We start from the raw sequence: 18,798 nt of genomic DNA, 5'->3' as shown, positions 1-18,798 counted from the left end.
CAAGTAAAGTATATGCTGGAGAACGCATTGCGGCAGAATACCGTTCATTGCCAAATGCGCCCCATTTTGCGGCAATGTACACGTTTTACGAGGATATATAACACGAAACTAGATAATGTTATTTTTGCAATATTATAATCCGATGCGGAAAGCAATTTAAATGCACTTAACTTGCCAAAATTCGCTCCGATAATTTATAAGAATATTTACTTGCCGTAGCGAAAGAAGTAACAAAAAAAACTAGATACTAAATATCGTTAAAATAATTATTAAAAATATTATACGTGCATAATTAACGTACGAAGGTTGATGCTAAAAGTTTTATTTCCATTTGTATCAATCAATTTTACGTTAGCTCTTTTAACTGTCGCGTACATATATTTATAATTTTATCGCGCAATTGAAGGTTTGTCTCAATTATATTCCGCAGTTTCCTAGAAGCGCAGGTCCTTTTCTCGCGGCACGTTAGTCGTTTATTCAGCGTCGGCGGTTAAGCGGATACCGACCCTATGAGATCACGCGTTAAGAGTACTCTCGAGGCGAGTAACGTTTTCCATCCCCGTTAGGTTTCGCGACGGGCAGAAAGAGAAGGAAATACGAGGGAAAGAAATGGTGATAGAAGTGGGTAGCGAGTTCTACATATATAACGGCACGGTGCATTGTCCTCATGGAAGTATCATAAAAGTATTGGGTGACTGTTTTATCGTCTCTGGCACCCTTCTTGTCGCAGCGAGAACCTAAGGAAGTCAATACATCCTTTTAGCACGTTGAATGGATCGTCGCTTCTTTCGGTGTTCTTAAATCCGACGTCTGTTAAAGTTGGCCCCTCACTTTTCGAATTTGGAAAAAAAAAAGAAAAAAATAATTTTCTGATAGCGCCCAACAGTTATCTCGAAATGTCTTATGACATTTCGCGGTAAGATCAGAACCGATAAAGTTACGATCTACCAAAGTGCTGTACTTAGATATTTTTAAAGTTCTTTACATATTAATCGCTAACGTCGGGAGATGCTTAACTGATTATGCTTAACGCGAGGCGCGTGTTTCTTCTGTTGCTGTCCCCAGGTGGAGGAGGATTGGAAATACGTCGCGATGGTGCTCGACCGCATCTTCCTTTGGATCTTTACGCTGACGTGCGTGCTCGGAACGGCGTTTATTATTCTACGGGCGCCAAGTTTATACGACACCACGAAGCCGATCGACATCAAGTACAGCAAGATCGCTAAGAAGAAGATGATGCTGCTGGGGATGCTCCCTGAGGAGTCCATCGACTAGTCGACGATTTCGCGCGGCCCGGTGTTGCGTCCACAACGACGGCCAAAGTATCGTTGGCGTCATCGGCTGCGCCGTCGTTACCGTTGCCATCGCCGTCGTTGTCGGCGTCGCCGTCGCCGTCGCGGTCGCGGTCGTCGTCGTCGTCGTCGTCGTGGTCGTCGCCGTCGTCGTCATCGTCGCCGTCGCCGTCGTCGTCGTCGTCGTCGTCATCGTTGCTGTTATCGTCGTCGTCGCTGTCGTTGCCGTTCCTCGCGGCCACCCATCATCGAAACTGCCGATTTTCGCGTCGACGTGGAAGAAAAACCCTCTCTCGGTTGCTGGTACCAAAGACACGCGGTCACGAACGACTCCAAGATTGGATATGCAAGTGAGGGGGAATACGATCGGACAAGCGGGTCACGAACGAGTGACCCTTTCCGGGGTAAACCCGCGGAAGCGGGATTACCATTTCCCCTTTTCGAAGAGGGTGGATCGGTTGAACTTTAGCCCGACTACCCTTTGGAATGAAGATAAGGGCGTGCGACTGCATGGTACACGAGAGTAGTTGAGCGAGCTTTCGTGGCAGAATGAGATAGCGAAATCGCGCATCTGTACGCGTGTGCCTGTATGTGTGAGGGACAGAAGCGGAGCGTGAAAGGGAACGAAAGAGAGACCGTGGAGAGAGAACGAGAGAACGAAAGAAAGAGAGAGAGAGAAAGCGTGACAGGACCAGCGAGCGAGGCGAAACGAGAGATTGAGCGAGAGAGAGGTGAAAAAGTGCCAAATACGCGAAAAACATGCGCACCGTATTTTTGTAAATCTGGTTTCATACGTAAGGCTAGAGTCGTGCGGCGAGACGTCGAACTGCCCGAACTGCCGATTTTATATAAGAAGACGTTTACAACGCGAGGAGGATGCGTTACACACCGAGGTAATACACACGTATTCATACCATTACATACGTATACATTGCACACGTTTGACATAATACATATTACTTACATACATGTAATCAGCACCAGCGTCAATCCCCGTATTTATATATTTACACGTATTTGTGAAAAGATACGCGCGTCCATTTTTTCGAAATACCGCCGGGCATAGCACGAAAGACATTTTTTCACGCGCGTATTCGCGTTGACATGGCAAAGGGGAAATTCTCTTTAATGAAACTTAAACTAGTTGCCGCATCCCTTTCTATCAGATCACTGTTATCAAATTTTTTTTTTATCTACATCGAAACTATTTCCTGTTTTCTCAAAACTGCAACTGTTAAATTTTTGTTCAACGAAAAAGAAAAAAAAAAAACAAAAAAGAAAGTTATCAGTATCTGCCGATCTATGGATCAATTCCCGGCGAATCATCAGCGTTTCTCTCTCAAAAGGTTGGAAGATCGATAACGATCCTCACTCGGTACGAATACCGACGCGGGAATGATCCGACATCAAGTCAAGTAATTTACACGAGCGGCCAATTATCGAAGCAAATTATCCAGTTGATCGATTATTCCGACGTATCGAGTGGCTTGGACAGCATTCAAGCGCCTGACGAGAGCGGCGTGACTACCGGGAATAATTGATTGGCAAAATAATTTGCGCGTAGCGTCCACTCGCGCCGGCTTGTCCCATAATTAATGTCATTGATTAATGACGATCTTTTCCACCTTCGCCGTGTAGCGCGTCATCCGAAAATTGTACGTAAGAAAATGGAAGATACGATAAAAGAGGAGAAAAAAAAAAAAATCGCGCAAGGGACAAGCGCAAATATCGTGCAACAACCTCGCGAACAACTGCCAATTTTAGGTGCGGTCGATATCTAATCTATTTAGTCGTCTTGTAAGGGAAACGGCGATGGGGTAAGTAGCGTCGGTGGGATAAAAAGGCAGACAGTAGATCGTGGAGATGAATAGGGCGGGTAATGACGATAGAGGTAAGCTGAACGTGCCAAATAGTGATTTTAGACACGAGCCAGCTCGCTCACGTGCTAAAAGGCTCGATCGCAAGATTTTTCGATGGATTTTTTCCCAATTTATTTTTGCACTTTTATCTTAAAACCAAATCCCGCGTATATTTATTTTGCAAGTTTCATAATTTTAAATAATCTTATCAAAATTGCGTGAAGATTTCATCCGGCAATAGTTATCGATCCAGCCGGGTAATCTACGATTATTAATTTGAACCATTGAAATGAATCGGCGAAGCGCAGCGAAGATTATTAATTATTAATCGCAACGTTGAGAAAGCAGTGGATTTTTAAAAGGAAGGTGCGAATCGTAGATGCACTCGCGCATGTAACGCTATATATTAATTATCCCCGTTGCATTTAATTTTAGAAAAAAAAAAAAAGAAAAACGGAGGGAGAGAAAGAGAGTTCCATTGTATTCGTATATTATAAAGCAACGGGGGCTCGAAGCTGGCTCGTCCGGAACTACGAGCGTCAGTCATGGGATCGTAATTCACCATTAATCTCTTCTTCAGCTTCCTCTCCTCGATCGCGGCTGCATCATCGATCGCGAAGGGCCGCGTGTATTTCTTTTTTCCTTTTTCAATTTTTTTTTTTTGTTACATATACCCGCCGATCAATACAGACTGCGTATTTATAAAAAGACGAGAGAAAAGAAGAGAGAAAGAGAAACATCCAGTCGAGATGAGGAACGTACGAAAGCTTTTCGACGTGTTCATGTATGTATCTATGTATGCGTGTGCGTGCCTGTGTTTTGTCTGTGTACGTGTACGCGCTCACATCGTCGATCGGTGGACGTAATCTCGTCGAGAGCGTTCTGACGTCTCTCGTGGAAAAGAGCGGGAGGGCGAGGGAGGGGCAGGAAGCGAGATGTTAGCAAGAGCCGAAATGACGCGGCAGGAAACGCGAAATACGAGAAGGGTACACCTCTATCCGCCACGGGGAGCGGATAAGAACGCGAGCAGAAGTTAAAGGTGACACGGTTTCGGATAGTTTTCCCGCCCGGTGACGAAAGGGAGAAGAAGCGAAGAGACTCGGGAGGGAAGTTAAAGCGGAGATGAAAGAAGCGGGTTGAGAGACGCGGTAGAAGAGACACAGGACGTAATTAGAGCCGCTGGAGATTAAACACACACGAGCGATCGCCTACACACGTACATACAGTGCACGCATACGTAGACACGCGCGTGCACACAAGTCTACGCACGTGGTTCACACAAACTTTATAGGTACAGAAAAAAAAAAAAAAGCGCGTTCCACCTATACACACACGTTTACACGCGAATATACATACACACGTACATGCATCTGTACATAAATACGTGCGTACACCAGTGCGTACGTATATTACATTGTTTATACGCCGACGAGAAACGAGAGTAAGGCGAGGGCCGAGAGGGTTGTGGAACACTCGCGTGGCCCTCGTCGGCGATGTAATAATCAATTTATTTGCTCACGTAAAAGATAACAGTATAATATATTTCATATATGTGCATAGTAGGTGTATAAAGAGATTAATTACACTAATTGATTAATTGTACAATTTACGAGAAAGAAAAAAGGGAGCGGAAAGAATAACGGGGGGGGGGAGAAGGGAGGGGGAGACATTTACCGCTCGCCGGACCGCGAAGAACGGCGGACGGTGCTGTTGGCGATGTTTGTGACAGGTGGATTTGGTGCTGCTGTTGCGTATGTGGATCGCCAAGTAGAAGATCGAAATACACGTATCTGGTGTGCAAACTCGAGGGGGGAGGGGACGGGAGGGAGTTTGGAGAATCGATTGAACTGGATTAGCGCGCTAGAACTCTCCTGTGACAGCGAGAGCTTATAAGGACCGGACGTTGTGACGAAAAGGGCAGCGTGGGGTGGGAGAGCGAAGGACGAGAAGAGCAAAGTGGCACGATAAGAAGACGAAAAACTGCGCAAAGGTGCGGGAAACTCCGATAATCATCGCGTCAGTTCTTACCGATCGCCGAGGGGATTGACTTTCCCTAACGTCCAAGCGGCCAGCCAGGCTACCTCGGCAATTAATTAACGGAGCAACAACGGAGGAATGAGGGCAGCCGTCGATGGGGTGAACGAAACACGCGGCATCGAGTTGATCGAGTGCCACGTGCGCGCGTTGTGTACCGGGAGAAGAAAAGAACGGGAGGAGTGATCGGTGAGGTGAGGAGAGAAGAGGGGCGTACGATGAACAATAGCGGGTGAGTCGACAAAGCGGCCGTAAAATCGCCGATGTCCGGCGTTCTCGCGATCGGTTAATCGCGAGGGAGACAAGTTGCATGTCACCGAGAACGTGTCGTCGGCGAAGAGATCAGAGCGAACCGCCTAACGACCGATTTTCGATGACTTTTTTTTTTTTTTTTTTTCTTAACTTATCCGATCGACAATCGTTAAAACTGTAGAATATAAATAATTTTTGCTCATAATGATTACAATTTAAATTATTTTATACATTTCTTTTTATTCCCCGAATTATTTTTACCGCAATGTCATTTTTTCCTTTTCGCGAGTAGTAAAAAATTATGTCACGATGCAGGTCACTATCTACATGTGTGCTTGGTAGATATAACAAACGTTTTCACCATCAAAGGCAGACAAACCTTTCTCATTCTCTTTCTTCGTGTCATTTCGCCGGGATTCGACCGGCGATTTGCCGCGATATAAAAATCGACGTATTTGTGTTGGCAGCCCGATATTTTAGAAGTGTGTTAGTGACACACTGATTTGTTATAAACGCGTTCACACAATCGGAATGAATTGTAGGGAAGAGAAAGGCGTTACACGTCAAAACGGCGTTTAGCACACGAGCGACCCAAAGCTCATCTTCGCGACGGTCTGTGTTATCGAAAATTGGTCGAAGCGAGAAAGGGCGTAAAAATGGCGACGCGGGAAGAAGAGAAGGACGGAGGACAGGGCAAAACGATCAGACTCCCCTTCTGCGGGCGTAGTTAATCGATACTGCGTGGCTGGAGCACGAGCCGATAAAGTGCACGCCAACGACCGTTGCGATAATAAATAAATATCGATTATCGCGCAATATGTATACAGAAAAGCGGCATAAAATACTTTGTTTCTCACTTTTCACGGCTCGCGTTCCGTCGCCGTTTTCTCAAGCGATAACTAATTAATATAATTGACGCGCTCGTTATGACTTTTTCAAAGAGAGAAAAGATAATAAAACCCGAAGGAAGGAACGAAGGATTATGGCGACAGTGATAGCGACGTCGCGATATACGTTGTTAGTCGCATAATTGTAAAGCGTGGTTAGATATACTCCTCGTAATCGATGATAATCGACCACAATGAGTAAAGACGGTGTAACAACGTGTACATATTAAAAGCGAGAGGAGGAGCGTGGTGTCGCTGGACCCCGAAATCCGCGATTGCGAGTCGCGCGCTGAATTTAATCCCGCCAAGTCCGCAGATCGATCGCGTCGCCTCGATTCAACGCGATCGCGGCTGGAAGTTTAAAGTATCCGGCGATTGGTAACCTCGATTATTACCGACGTACGTTCTTGTTGTAAAAAAGAAGAGAGAGAGAGAGAGAAAAAAAATACAAGTTCGAGACTTGGCGCAGTTGCGTAAGCGCACATAGGTATTTACGATAACTGTAAGTATTATCGAAAGGTATAACGAACGCCAAGTATTTTCGAATTGAGCTCTCCTAAATTGATCGGAGGGCTCGAACGGGTTGTTGTAAAGTTATATAAAAGTTGCGTAACCGAAGTCTATCGAAGTCGAACGGGACTCGGAACTGAGTTGATATTCGACCGGTTGAATTGTTAATGTTGTATTAAATTACTCGATTGTTGTGCGCCGTTGTACAATTCGCGACGATGTTACGGGCGACGATTATCAGAGAAGCGAATTCAAACGGCAATGATAGGCAGTTATTTGAAAACATAATCTCGCACTCATTATCGCATCCAATGAGATCGTTACTCTTCGTTACGTTATTTCGTCGAATTTTTGATCCCATGGGGATCGTGTACATAAAACAATGTAATTCGATCGATGGAATCGTATAAATGTTAAACGTTAACGCTCGCGTGATTGCCATCACCGTCAACGAAGCACGTAGACGTGTCGGAAGAGTCGGAGCGCCCTTTCGTCCTTTCCACAAAATCTCGTCATTCCGTAAAACGCTGCCAGAAAACCCCAATCACGCGTCTTCCTGCAATCGAATCACTATTCTCTCTACTCCCGTGTTAAGAAAAATAGGTAAACGAAAGACTCGCGCGCAGAAATGAAACAAGCGTTTCCGTAAATCCTCGATAATTCTGATGAGCAGTAGATATTTAATAGAAGAGCCCCTGTTTGTAACTGAAACTTTAGCTAAAAGTCAGATCGTATTTTGACGAGCGACCTGATTCTTTTTTTCGCGTTTTAATTTTATTACCATATTTCTACGTTTCTATTGCACAAATATTTAACGTAAAGTCTCAATTTGAAAATATTCTCTCGTAATAACACAGCTTCGGAGAGTTTTCGCAGAAATAAACGGCGCTCGAGCTTGCTGCGGCGTTTAAATTTTAGAAGAATCAAATGTGCCTCGCTCTGTATTGTAAGCACGAATGTGTCACAATTAACAGATATTTCTGCACGCGTCGCAATTTTACGGTAAGATAATTGCCGAGCAAGGCCGTTTTTGTCTATCAGGCGGTAGGGCTATTCAGGTCGCGAGATAATTGCAATTGCTCCCCGAAATCAGTGATTTCCGTTTTTATTTGTCGTCCGCCGCTACCTCTGTTATTTTACACGTTCCGCGTGTCCGGAATAGTTTCATTACACTCGCGTCCTGTCGGGAGTGTAGCTCGCCGGTATAATTGAATTTTTCAGTCACCTCAGCCTTTGGCAGAAACGTGATTCATTAGTAGTGCAAACGGCGGTGGAAAATTAGGACGGGCGTGCAAGGTAAACGAACGGACGAACGAACGAACGGTACGGACAGACGGACGAAGGACGTGAGCACGTGGATTAGGTAAGTAAGTTCTGATTTCGTGTTTCCGCGACCGACGCGAAATTTTAGAGATCACGTTTTGCGTGAATTTTCTCTCACGTTGTTTCCCCTCGCTTTGTTTATTATATCTCGCGTAACGGCCGTGAGAGCTCACGAGTAGATTTCGATTAGAGAAATTATTTTAATAATCAAACTTTATTCGCGTGAAAGAAGCTGCATAGAAAATGTAATGATAATATTCGTCAAAGGTAATCTAATTACTATCATTTTTCGTATTCGTATTATTTTCAACGATGCTACGTTTAATTTATAGCGGCCAGCGTTTGAAAGTGTCGGTATTAAAATGTAATTATTTCACACACGATTTTATGATACTAAAGTATACTTAAGCGGCATTTTATTTTATCAGTTAATTAATAATCGTTCGGTTAAGATCACTATTGTTTCTAGTTTTAACTTTGTCTTTGATTGTGCACTTCTTTTTTTTTCTTTCTTTTTTTTTTGTTCTATCTCTTGCGAAATCGCCACAAGTGCATTGGTCCGGATCTCAATAAATGTGATGCAGTTTGGACATGCTCCAAAGTCGCCGTTCTTGCATCTCTAGATTTACACATCGGGCGTGGAGTCACGTTGTCTCGTCTGCAGGATCAATGAAGAATCGCGAGAGCACGTATGAGCACGTAGTTGCCTTTGATCGTTTAGGAAACTGTATCGCAAATTTCATTTTCGCAATTCTCGGGAGTATTACGTACGTGTACGGAGTTCGCTGCGCATGCTATCTGCGTACGCGACATATAAGCGGATAAAGAAGATAGGTCACAATATCGGGACAGAATTTTATTTGCCCCTGATTTCTCCGATTCTCGTTATACTTTACCGATATCGATCGCTTCAAATTGATTGCATCGGAGTACGAGCTGATGTATAACACGGTTTCACTCTGGCCCGTCGATAGGGTCAGTCGACAGTCAAATTATAAATCGCGGTAATTAATAGTCGAATTATAAGCGGCACAAGCTCGAAAGCTTTCACGAGGCGTCAAGTTTCCCGAGTGAATAACAAGATCTTATTCTTCACCAGTTACGAAGTGAAACTTTAACTTCAACTCAATTATAAGCCGGGGTATTTAATTATTGATAATTAAAGGATTGAAAATGGCGTCCAATTAACTATTTTCTTCCCTTCGTGAACGTGTACGTTGAAGAATCTAGCAGTCGAGGCAACGAGACCCAGCGCTCGAAGTGTCCAAGTATATTGATCGATTTAGATTTGTTGTCCGTTTAACTTTGGAACACGCGCAATTGATCGTGGTAACGTAAGAGTGTACGCTAAAACGATCGGAGGCAATCTTTTCTTAAGAACGGAAACGGCAAAAGTAAAGTCGTTAATAAAATAAAATAAAAAAAATAAAAAAAAAAGAAGAAGAAAAAAAAGAGAAAAAGAAAATAATAATAATAATTAAATTTAACGGATAGTAATTTTGTACCATTCTGAATATGCGCTAACGCGATGCGGTAGCTCGATATTATTTAACAGATGGATCATGTGCAGCGTTAAATTGCACTGTGATCATCAACGCATGCATTCAGAGGAGACAACAGTTGAATAGCAATTGAATTGCTATCGAATCTGATTCGTCGAATCTAGGGGTACATGTCAATAACATTCAATTGCCGTACGATCGTTCTCGCCGCTGAATGCATCCATCATTGAGCTTTAACATCGGCGCGCTTAACGAACTTACAAACGCGATATATCTTATTCATCTGCTCGCATTCGAAGCGAACGGCGGGCGAGACGACGTGAGGATACGGATATATAATAGGTAATCGCGCATCGCGCAAGAAACCCGTCTTCCTACGTTTGAAAACACGTTTATTCTTTTTCTCGCAGCTCTCGCGCATCCGCGAACGGCCGGATTGCCGTTATTATAACATATTGCATCACGTGAAATTAATAGAAATTGTATAAACTCGTGTATATATGTACGCACAAGGAGCATGAGAATAGGTTGTTAAGTAGAATAATCAATTTTAAGGAATATACATATATACATGTTACTATTATTATTATTATATATATATTATATATATATGTATATATAAGTAGATAATTTTAGATAGACCTCTTTTGGATTGTGGCCCACACCGTTCGTTAGACACTTGCTGCCGAAGCATGTGAAACAGCCCCGCGCGATTATTTTTAATTATTATTCGATTTCTGAAAGTATCGAAAATTTCGTTTGGAAGCGATAGTCGACGAAATAAAGACTCACTTTTGTTACATGTGTTACAAACCGACAGAATAATTGTTAGCGAATTAAATAATTTGCAGGTTTAAACAGCCCGGCATGGTTCTAATAATTGCAATAAAATCACTATCGGTAATGATTTATGAAAAAGGGAATAATTAGCCAGAATGGACATTCGGCGTTAACAGCGTCACAATAATCTTTCAGTCAGTAATAACCGGAAATTTGGTACACCAATATTTGCTGCAATAACAATTTACGCGTGCTGCGCGAAATGTTGCAATTAATTCTAGATATTTTGCGACATTACAAGCTTAATGTATTGTGTGTGACACGTCGAATCTGGTTTCGAACGTTAATCGATTTTGAGCGGAATAATGTTTTCGAAAAATTATTCGGTGATATTACTCTTTCTTTCTTTCACGTTGAAGAAAAAGAAACATAAAAAAAAAAAAGAGAGAAATTAAATTTTCTTTCTAAAGTTAAAACGTAGTAATTGTGTTCTCGTATTATAAATGGATAAACGGGTCGTATTATTTTACAGGTCAAAGACGTTTACTCAAAGAGAAAGGTATATTATTAAAAAATCGTCATAAAAAAGAATAGAAAAAAAAAAGAATGTGGGCCACAGTCACAAAACGCTCAATGAAACAAGCACTTATTATCAGAAGCTCAAAGAGTTCCGCGGAGCATTCTTGTCTGGCCGATCTCGGGATGATCTGAGAAAAATGTGGAATGGAAAAAGGAGTTGTCGTAATGTAGATTGGCTTTTGCTCGGCGAGCATTACTCTTGATTAATACTTTATAGCGTATTGGGGATTAGGAATTTATTTTGTTGTTGATATAATTAATTAATGCCAAGCTATTAAATTAGTGAAAAAAAAAAGAAAGTAATTTTCTTTGACTACTTTGACGACTTCTAATTACCGAACTTATTTCCGGATTCGTAAATTTGTTTTATGTTACGCGAACGAATCCGCATTGTTAATACAAGCTAACTCCTCTTCCGGCACGAGATCCTATCGCGACTAAATGGCTAACTGTAATAACAAAATGTTACCAATGCGTTGTGTAATTACTAATCAGTAATTACATCGTGCTTTTGTTACATAAATGTTTTGTAAAGCTGTAACTTGTGCGGTATTTTTGCACGAGGGAGAAATGCGACGTTAAAAAAAGAAAAAAGAAAAGAAAAAAAGAGTTTTATTCTAAGATATATAAAAAAAAAGAATTTACAATTAGCGAATATTAAGATTAATAATTGTACATATAAGCACCGTTATATAAAATGTCTTTGTTTTAAGGATTCACGCGCACGTTTCGTAATCAAAGGTTCCCTTTATATTTTTCTTAGTTACTCGCGTAGAAGTAAATCTTTTATATCTAATACGTAAAGTAGTAACGATCGCTGCGTTATCTTTAGAGATGCCGTAAATAATTCAATTTATTGAAAACATTAGCACTTGTATGCGGAAAGCGGAGAAGTTTATTTGCGATAATCGTAGCGAGAAAAGCGATTGATCGCAACGAGTCGTTCCTCGAAAGGGCGCCTTCGAATTAAGATCAAGTGTCTTTGAGCGTCGTTCCCTCGCGCAATCTTTCGCGACAAGCATCTTTGAGACCGCAAACGTAGCTCTCTTGAGCGTTCGCGAACGTAGATCGTTAACGAGGCGAGGCGTCGATCAAGGCGGACACTTAGCAGAGAATTACTATCGCATGTCTTCCTATAAGTACCCTTCGACTTTACGAGACTCTTTGTGCGCGTCCGCGCCAATTACCCGGGGGAACTTTAGAAGAATCGTATCCCTCGCGGCGACGAAGATGTAACCGGTGAATCGCGGGGGAGGAAAAACATCGGGGGAAGTGTCAATGGCGAGAGGTCGACAAAGTGATTCTTCGTCTATCGTTTCGCCGGCGAAGAATAGCTCTTTTGCATAAACTCCCGTTTGTACTTTCGTCGCCTTTCGTCGAATGACTTTCGCCATTCTGTTCGATCGCGACGTCGAATCAAGTGTACCGTCGGATATTCTCGTCGGCAAGAATAATGACCAACGGTGCCGACAATTCGTCGAACGCGCCGCCGTGATTCAGACCTGGTCGATGAAACGTTGCGGGCTACGAGTCGTAAGGACGTATTGAAAAAAAATAAAAAAAAAGAATGGAGCGTATTAGTTATCTCGGACTCGTCGATCCCGAAGATGAATTGTTCCCGAAAATGAGTTTGCAAGAAGCGAAAAAGAAGAACGCATTCATCCGATTTGATTAGCTCGTGTTCTTGTTGCCTTGGTGAAGTTCGGGGATTAAAATAAACCGCCAGCTGCACGACTGCTCAACTTGACCACTTCTCATCGGACGATGAGTCTACATTAAATGCATAGCGTAGAAGTTTTGATGTTGGTTCAGCTTGAAAGACATATTTACTTAACGGTTGATTTACTTATGCTTCCGCGGAACTTCGAATGGAGCTGTACTCTGCACAGCGAGTAAATAAATTACCCATCTTGCCTCGCATAGAGAAGACGAAACATAATATTCCGAAGTAAAGGCTACTTAAAGCAGTCGCAACAATTGGAGGCAATTAACTCTTTCTCAGAGAAAATAACGAGGCCAAAGAGCACAACGGAAACTGGATTTGCTTTAATTCAAGTAGAACTTCTATCCGGGATTAAATTTAAGCAGCCCGGGTATAATTAGCTTGAAGAGGAGAAGAACAAACGCGGTTCTCACCAGGAAATGGATTCTTCGTCTACTCGGGCTCGTCCCTTTTACCATTCGTCGAAACGTTCGTTCGGGAAGCGAGACGCGCGGGAAAGAAACAACGAAGGGAAGTGTCGTCTCTTCTTCCGCGTCGTCACCGCGACGTACCTCACCTCACCTCAGATCAAGATGGTACCGCTCTGGAGATCGTCGAAGCAAACCTCGACCAAATGCACAGACTGCCGAAATAAGGAATAAGCGATCCTTTTCTCTTTTTGTACCCCGCGAGAAGAGCCGAGAACTGTAATCCGACGCCAACAATTACTGAGAGTATTTCGACCAAGACACCAACTGCCTATACTTCGAGTCGATACTATCGCCTCGCGACAGAGCTTCATCCGAGATCAAAACGGCGGTGGAAGATATCGCTCGCGCCGTCTCGATCTTCTCCTACGAGCCTCTCTGCTTGCCTCCGCAGAAGCGGGAGACAATTGAGAAGACGTTCAAGCGGACACGAAAATATGAAACGATATGCTTTTATCCCCGGTATACTGTTTATTCTCGTCGATACGCGGATATTTTCCTATCGAATTTCCTCGGCGAGGCGTTTCGCCGGCTGTCGCAGGTGGACGCTTCGTCACAAATGTTCTCGCGGATCGATCAGTCACGTTGTCGCGGGATCAGAAAGATTCTCAGCATAAACAGCCAAGTCAAAGTGCCAAAGTTTTACGATAGATTACGCGGTGAAAAATCGTTGTCGCGAGGATATAGCTTTCTTGAACTTCCGGAATGTACGGAATGCCCGTCAATGTGCATCGCGCGTATATATATATAAATAAATGTATTCCCGACGTGAAAACAGATGCGACTCGCAGTCGAGCGGATTGCGCGCGATTAAATTATAATTCAGCGAAACTGTCGCGGCCGCGAAGAACGAAGAAGGACGACGTACTTCCTTTTTTCCTCACTTGCGGTTTTGCCGCCGCGAACACGAAGACTAGTCGGTGACGTCGCTATTGTATGCCGGTGTAACGATAACCGCTGTTCTTTATACGAGCGTCGTTGTTACACGGTGTTATCCGGTGTTCCGACGACGGAGCTCCAGGCTCCGTCCAAAGGGGGCGGACGTTAACGCGCTCTCGGTTCTCTCCTTGCCAGAAATTTCGCGACTCGGTGATTTCGGTCGCACGCAAACGTCACTTGAGATTTACGTAATTCAACCGTGGCCACTAACTAGCTAGAGCTAGGCCGAGCGCGTGGATGCTTTTTAGAATGCGGCGTGGTTTAACCATGGTCAATCCGCGGTTCGCGGGGCGTATGTACGCGTCCGACGAATTTCGCTCGTTACTATTGCAAACCGCGAAAGCGTACGCGCGTTCAGCTGCATGCACGCGCGTCCCGCGCGCTTCCGCGTTAATTGTTGACGTTCCGTTTAACGCAATAAATATATCGGAACAATTTAATGAGGCTACCAGAGCCGTGAGCGGACAGCCGATATTTCGCGCCTCGTTTTTCACAGTGAGAGTTTAACATTTAAATGACCAATTTCGATAACTTGAATATATCTGTCGGAGAATCGGATAAGTGCAATTCTATGTGTACGGATATGTCTTTAAATATAATTATTTAAGCAACGAAAGGATCGCACGTGCAACGCTCTTTTCTTTTTTTTTTTCTTTTTTTTCTCTTTTTTTTTCTCTCTCTCGTTGCAATTGAAATCTCGTCGGTCAATGGCGAATCGACGACGTTGATTGAGTTCTGCGCGTGTACGTTGCGGAGCGCGATTAAAAGCAGGGATTAACGTAATCGAAGAAAACGGTGAAGGGCGAGGCGCGCCCACTTTGTAGTCGCCGAGTGAACGTTTCCGGAAACTCGATGGGAGACCCTCGAAGTCCTCTCGAGCGATCGAACGGATTTAATCGAAATCTTTGCTCAACGTTGTGTATGTGTTACTTAATGCTAGAACAAAATTATACTCTACGAAAGATAAAATTACACCGTAGAACGCGGCCGTCGACGTCTACGGGGGATGAACGTTTAATCGCAACCGACCCCGGAGTATGCGTACCGAGAGGGACAATGTTATCATTTTATTGGGTCGACGGTACGTCTACCCGTTTGTAAATTATACGCGACGCAGTGTACGTACCACATCGGACGCGACGAGGCCATCAAGTCCGAGAGATTAATAGGATTATTAGACTAAACGTAAAAATAGCCGTATCTCGACGCATTAATAATTGTAATAAATTAACTACGTAAGAGTAAAACACGAAATTACCGTAATAATAAGAAAAATAAATGCATAGTAATAATAGTGATATTTAGCGAATAATAATAATAACAATAATGAGAATAACGAGATAATTATAATAACGATAACGTTAAATAACAATATTAATAACAATTCTTATCTCTAGAGTGCTAATTAATCTTTAAGATAAGAATATTATGACACACTGTTAATAACTATCATAAATGACTAATAGTAAAGGACGAACTCATATAAAACTGATAGTAATGTTAAGACAATCAGACATTTATTGCTCCGGCCACCAAGCAGGGCCATCCATAAATATTTGTTGCCGAGTTCGCCAACGGCGAATGATAAAAAAAACGCGGCAAAATATATCGCGCCTTCCCCTACCCCTCCCCCCCTCCTTCCTCCCCCTTTTTTCTACACGTTCTCGATGGAAGCAGGAACGATAACGGGCGACTCGGACTAACGATGGAAATGAGAGCAAGTGAAAGAAGTCGGGACTAGTTGGTCCTTCGACGCAGCCTTCTCCCCTGTACTTATCCACGCCATTCGCTTCTCGTTCGCGACGGAAGAGTAAACGCAGGAAAGATTGTGCGAAGGAAGAAGGAAAGACTAAAAGTAGTGCCCAGGAGGACGGGGAAACGCGGCACGCGAGACGAAAAGTACGCGAGTGCATCGAGTGTGCCATGGGACACCATTTTTGTACGCCTCACATTTTCTACGATTAAACGAAACGCGAAAACGAAGAAAAAGGTGATAAAGAAAGAAAAGGGAAATTTTAAAGAAGCGCGGCGAGGGTGATTATCGCCGTGATTTTTCGTGGCGGGTCTTACGACGCCGGTTATTGTTTTTTTTTTTTTTCTTTTCTCACGTCCGCAGAATTTTCTGGGGGTGATTGGTGACACGCTACTAAATCTAAGAATAGTTTTTCGTGGCTTCCGTCTCTGTCACGCGTTCTGTTCCCGGGCGCTTGCAACCGGGCCGAAAGAACGTGAGAATATATTTCTACATATTTTGCACCATACAAATCGCATGAATACATAGACACGTCCACACGTGTGTGTACAAATGTCGTCTCCATCGAACGTTTTCCCTTCGACTCGCTAATGGCACACGTCGCGTTATAAAATTCGATTTATTAGTGCCTTTAAAAGATAAAACTTAAAGAAATGAGTAAAAATAAAACTTATTTTATTAATTTCAAGTTTTTTTTTTTTTAAAGAAAAAAAGAGAGAGAAAATTTTACATGAGAAGTTTAATTTTCAATTCTGTCATTTTGCACATATATTTATCTTTGTGTTGCGATAAAAATTGATATTGTTATTATTGAATAAAGAGTTGATCTGAAAGATAACAAAACAGCTAACGAAGCAAATCGAAGTGCTATTGACGTTAAACGAAATGGAATTTTAGCTAGTGAAAGACCGAGTTCGTATGTCTGCAACTGAGGGAAAACGTACGATTTCCGATACGCCGCGTGTACATACGTACATGCATACACGCGTGGATCAATACGAGCCTTGCAGAAAATCATACGCACACCAGAGCATTCGACGACACCAGTTAGAGATGATAAAGTCGATATTTTTCAACTGGAATTGCTGGCGAAAATTACTAACGCTTTCAGCGAAAGATAGGTAGCGAACATCGGTTTTCTAATAGATCATCGTCACCCTCGAAATATATTATATATCGCCATCTATACATGTATCCGTACGCGATGGAACAGAAGTAGGCAATTTTACCGGAAACGACGTTCATTCGCGAATTATCGAGTCGTTCTCGGTCACGTTACGTCGTTTCTTTTCACGATTCGCGTGACGGATCGAAAAGACTTTTTCGACTCGCCGATCGACATTTTTACAGCACAAACGCACACATATATCCTGATTTATTCCGTACGTACGTACGTACGCATATTCATACAACGTATGTATATATTTCACGAGAAAGGAAAAGAAATCCTCCCTCGTCGCGCAGTGCTTTTCGCTTAGATAGAGGGCTTCTGAAATTAAAAACAAGCGGAGAGGGAAGGATAACGTGCTTTTTTTTTTTTTCTTTCGCATAGGCCGGTTTCGGTCAACGGACCGACAAAGAGGTTTCGAGTTTTGTCCGCGAACCTTCGCCAGCGGGAGCGAAAGCTGTCTTCTCAGCTAGCGACGATTCCGAACTCAACGCCTGCTTCGGACGCGAGTCGTTGTTGTGCATCAGTCGTGATCGTCACGAAGAGATACATCAGTTTAAGGGTCGCGGAGTCACGTCCGAGACATTGAGAAATATTTTCATTCCCATGACAAAGGTCTTTCCAATCCATTTCCTTTCTCGCGTTTATCAGGTGTTAAGGGTGCCGCGACTTTCTATTGCAATGCACATATCTTGCCTCACACTAGCTGTAACATTGTTACCACGATCGCATTTTCGTTTACGCGCTGCGACGCAGACACGTCACCATAATCGAGCGTAAGTGAAGCAGCGTTTCAAATTTTTTTTTGTTTTTAATTAATATATATTTTAGAAACGTGGAAGTTAAAACGATATGCAAATTTTTTTTTTATGAACGAGCAGGACTCGATAGCCGACTGTCTCGTTGGTGTATCTCGCGTGCAAAAGTGTTTGTGCGCCGTCGCTAGGAAAAAAGGCCAGTTATAAAACTTCCTTTCGGTCTGTTCCGATCGAAACTCCGACGCGCTCCCTGTTCTCCTATTCTCTCTGCGTTTTGGGTTCCTTCGTCTATTTCCCGATTCTTTCTTTTTCTTTTGGCGATCTCGATGAGCGGAATCCGCGCGCTTTTGACGCGGCGCTCGAGAGGCACGACTACGACATTACATTAATTAGGTACCGAGGTAACGAGCGTTTAAGGGAAAAATAAAAAAAAAAAATTAATAATAAAACGCAGATAAAGAACGCATATTATATACGTATATACGGTACATAGTTTGTACACACGTGCGAGCGTGCGAAACGCGTATGCTCGCACACAAGTATGCCCTGCTATACTGCGTACACATACATACAAAACTACACGCAACTACGCGGCCGTACACACGAGTAACGTGTAATACACGGAAGGATAAGAGAAAAAAAAAGAAAAGATTAAAAAAAAAAAAAAAAAAAAAGAAGAAGTAACATACGAGCGTTTTGTTATATCCGTAATATGTAGGCGAACGTGTGTTAATAAGAGAGTAAACGTATCGAATCTACAGTTACATGTTTACGATAAAATTACGGGTAATTAAGAAATTCTAGATTTTTTCTAACTAATCGAATCGTACGGCGGACTCGTGCCAATCCTCTAGATTTACGACCTAAAACGAGATATACAAATGGAGATGAAGCTGTTATCCTATATATTAAGTCAGCTTGAAATATATTTCATTACATGTATTTGTCGAGTGAATGCTGCATACTATATGC

At 42.9% G+C, this 18,798-nt stretch overlaps 1 protein-coding gene across 2 annotated transcripts in view; it reads left to right on the top strand.

Annotated features, from left to right (window-relative positions):
- The window catches only part of Nachralpha1 (nicotinic acetylcholine receptor alpha1), a 93,968-nt gene extending 91,648 nt beyond the window's left edge, over nt 1-2,320 (top strand). For both annotated transcript variants that reach the window (XM_070666148.1, XM_070666149.1), the window contains one exon: nt 1,066-2,320. In XM_070666148.1, coding sequence (XP_070522249.1) covers nt 1,066-1,275 — 210 coding nt within the window. In that variant the 3' untranslated portion in view covers nt 1,276-2,320. The remainder of the gene's footprint in view (nt 1-1,065) is intronic.
- Nucleotides 2,321-18,798: the final 16,478 nt, after the last annotated feature.

This window comes from Cardiocondyla obscurior, linkage group LG14, assembly GCF_019399895.1.
Source record: "Cardiocondyla obscurior isolate alpha-2009 linkage group LG14, Cobs3.1, whole genome shotgun sequence".
NCBI lineage: Eukaryota > Metazoa > Arthropoda > Insecta > Hymenoptera > Formicidae > Cardiocondyla > Cardiocondyla obscurior.
This window is presented reverse-complemented; position numbering and strand designations above follow the sequence as displayed.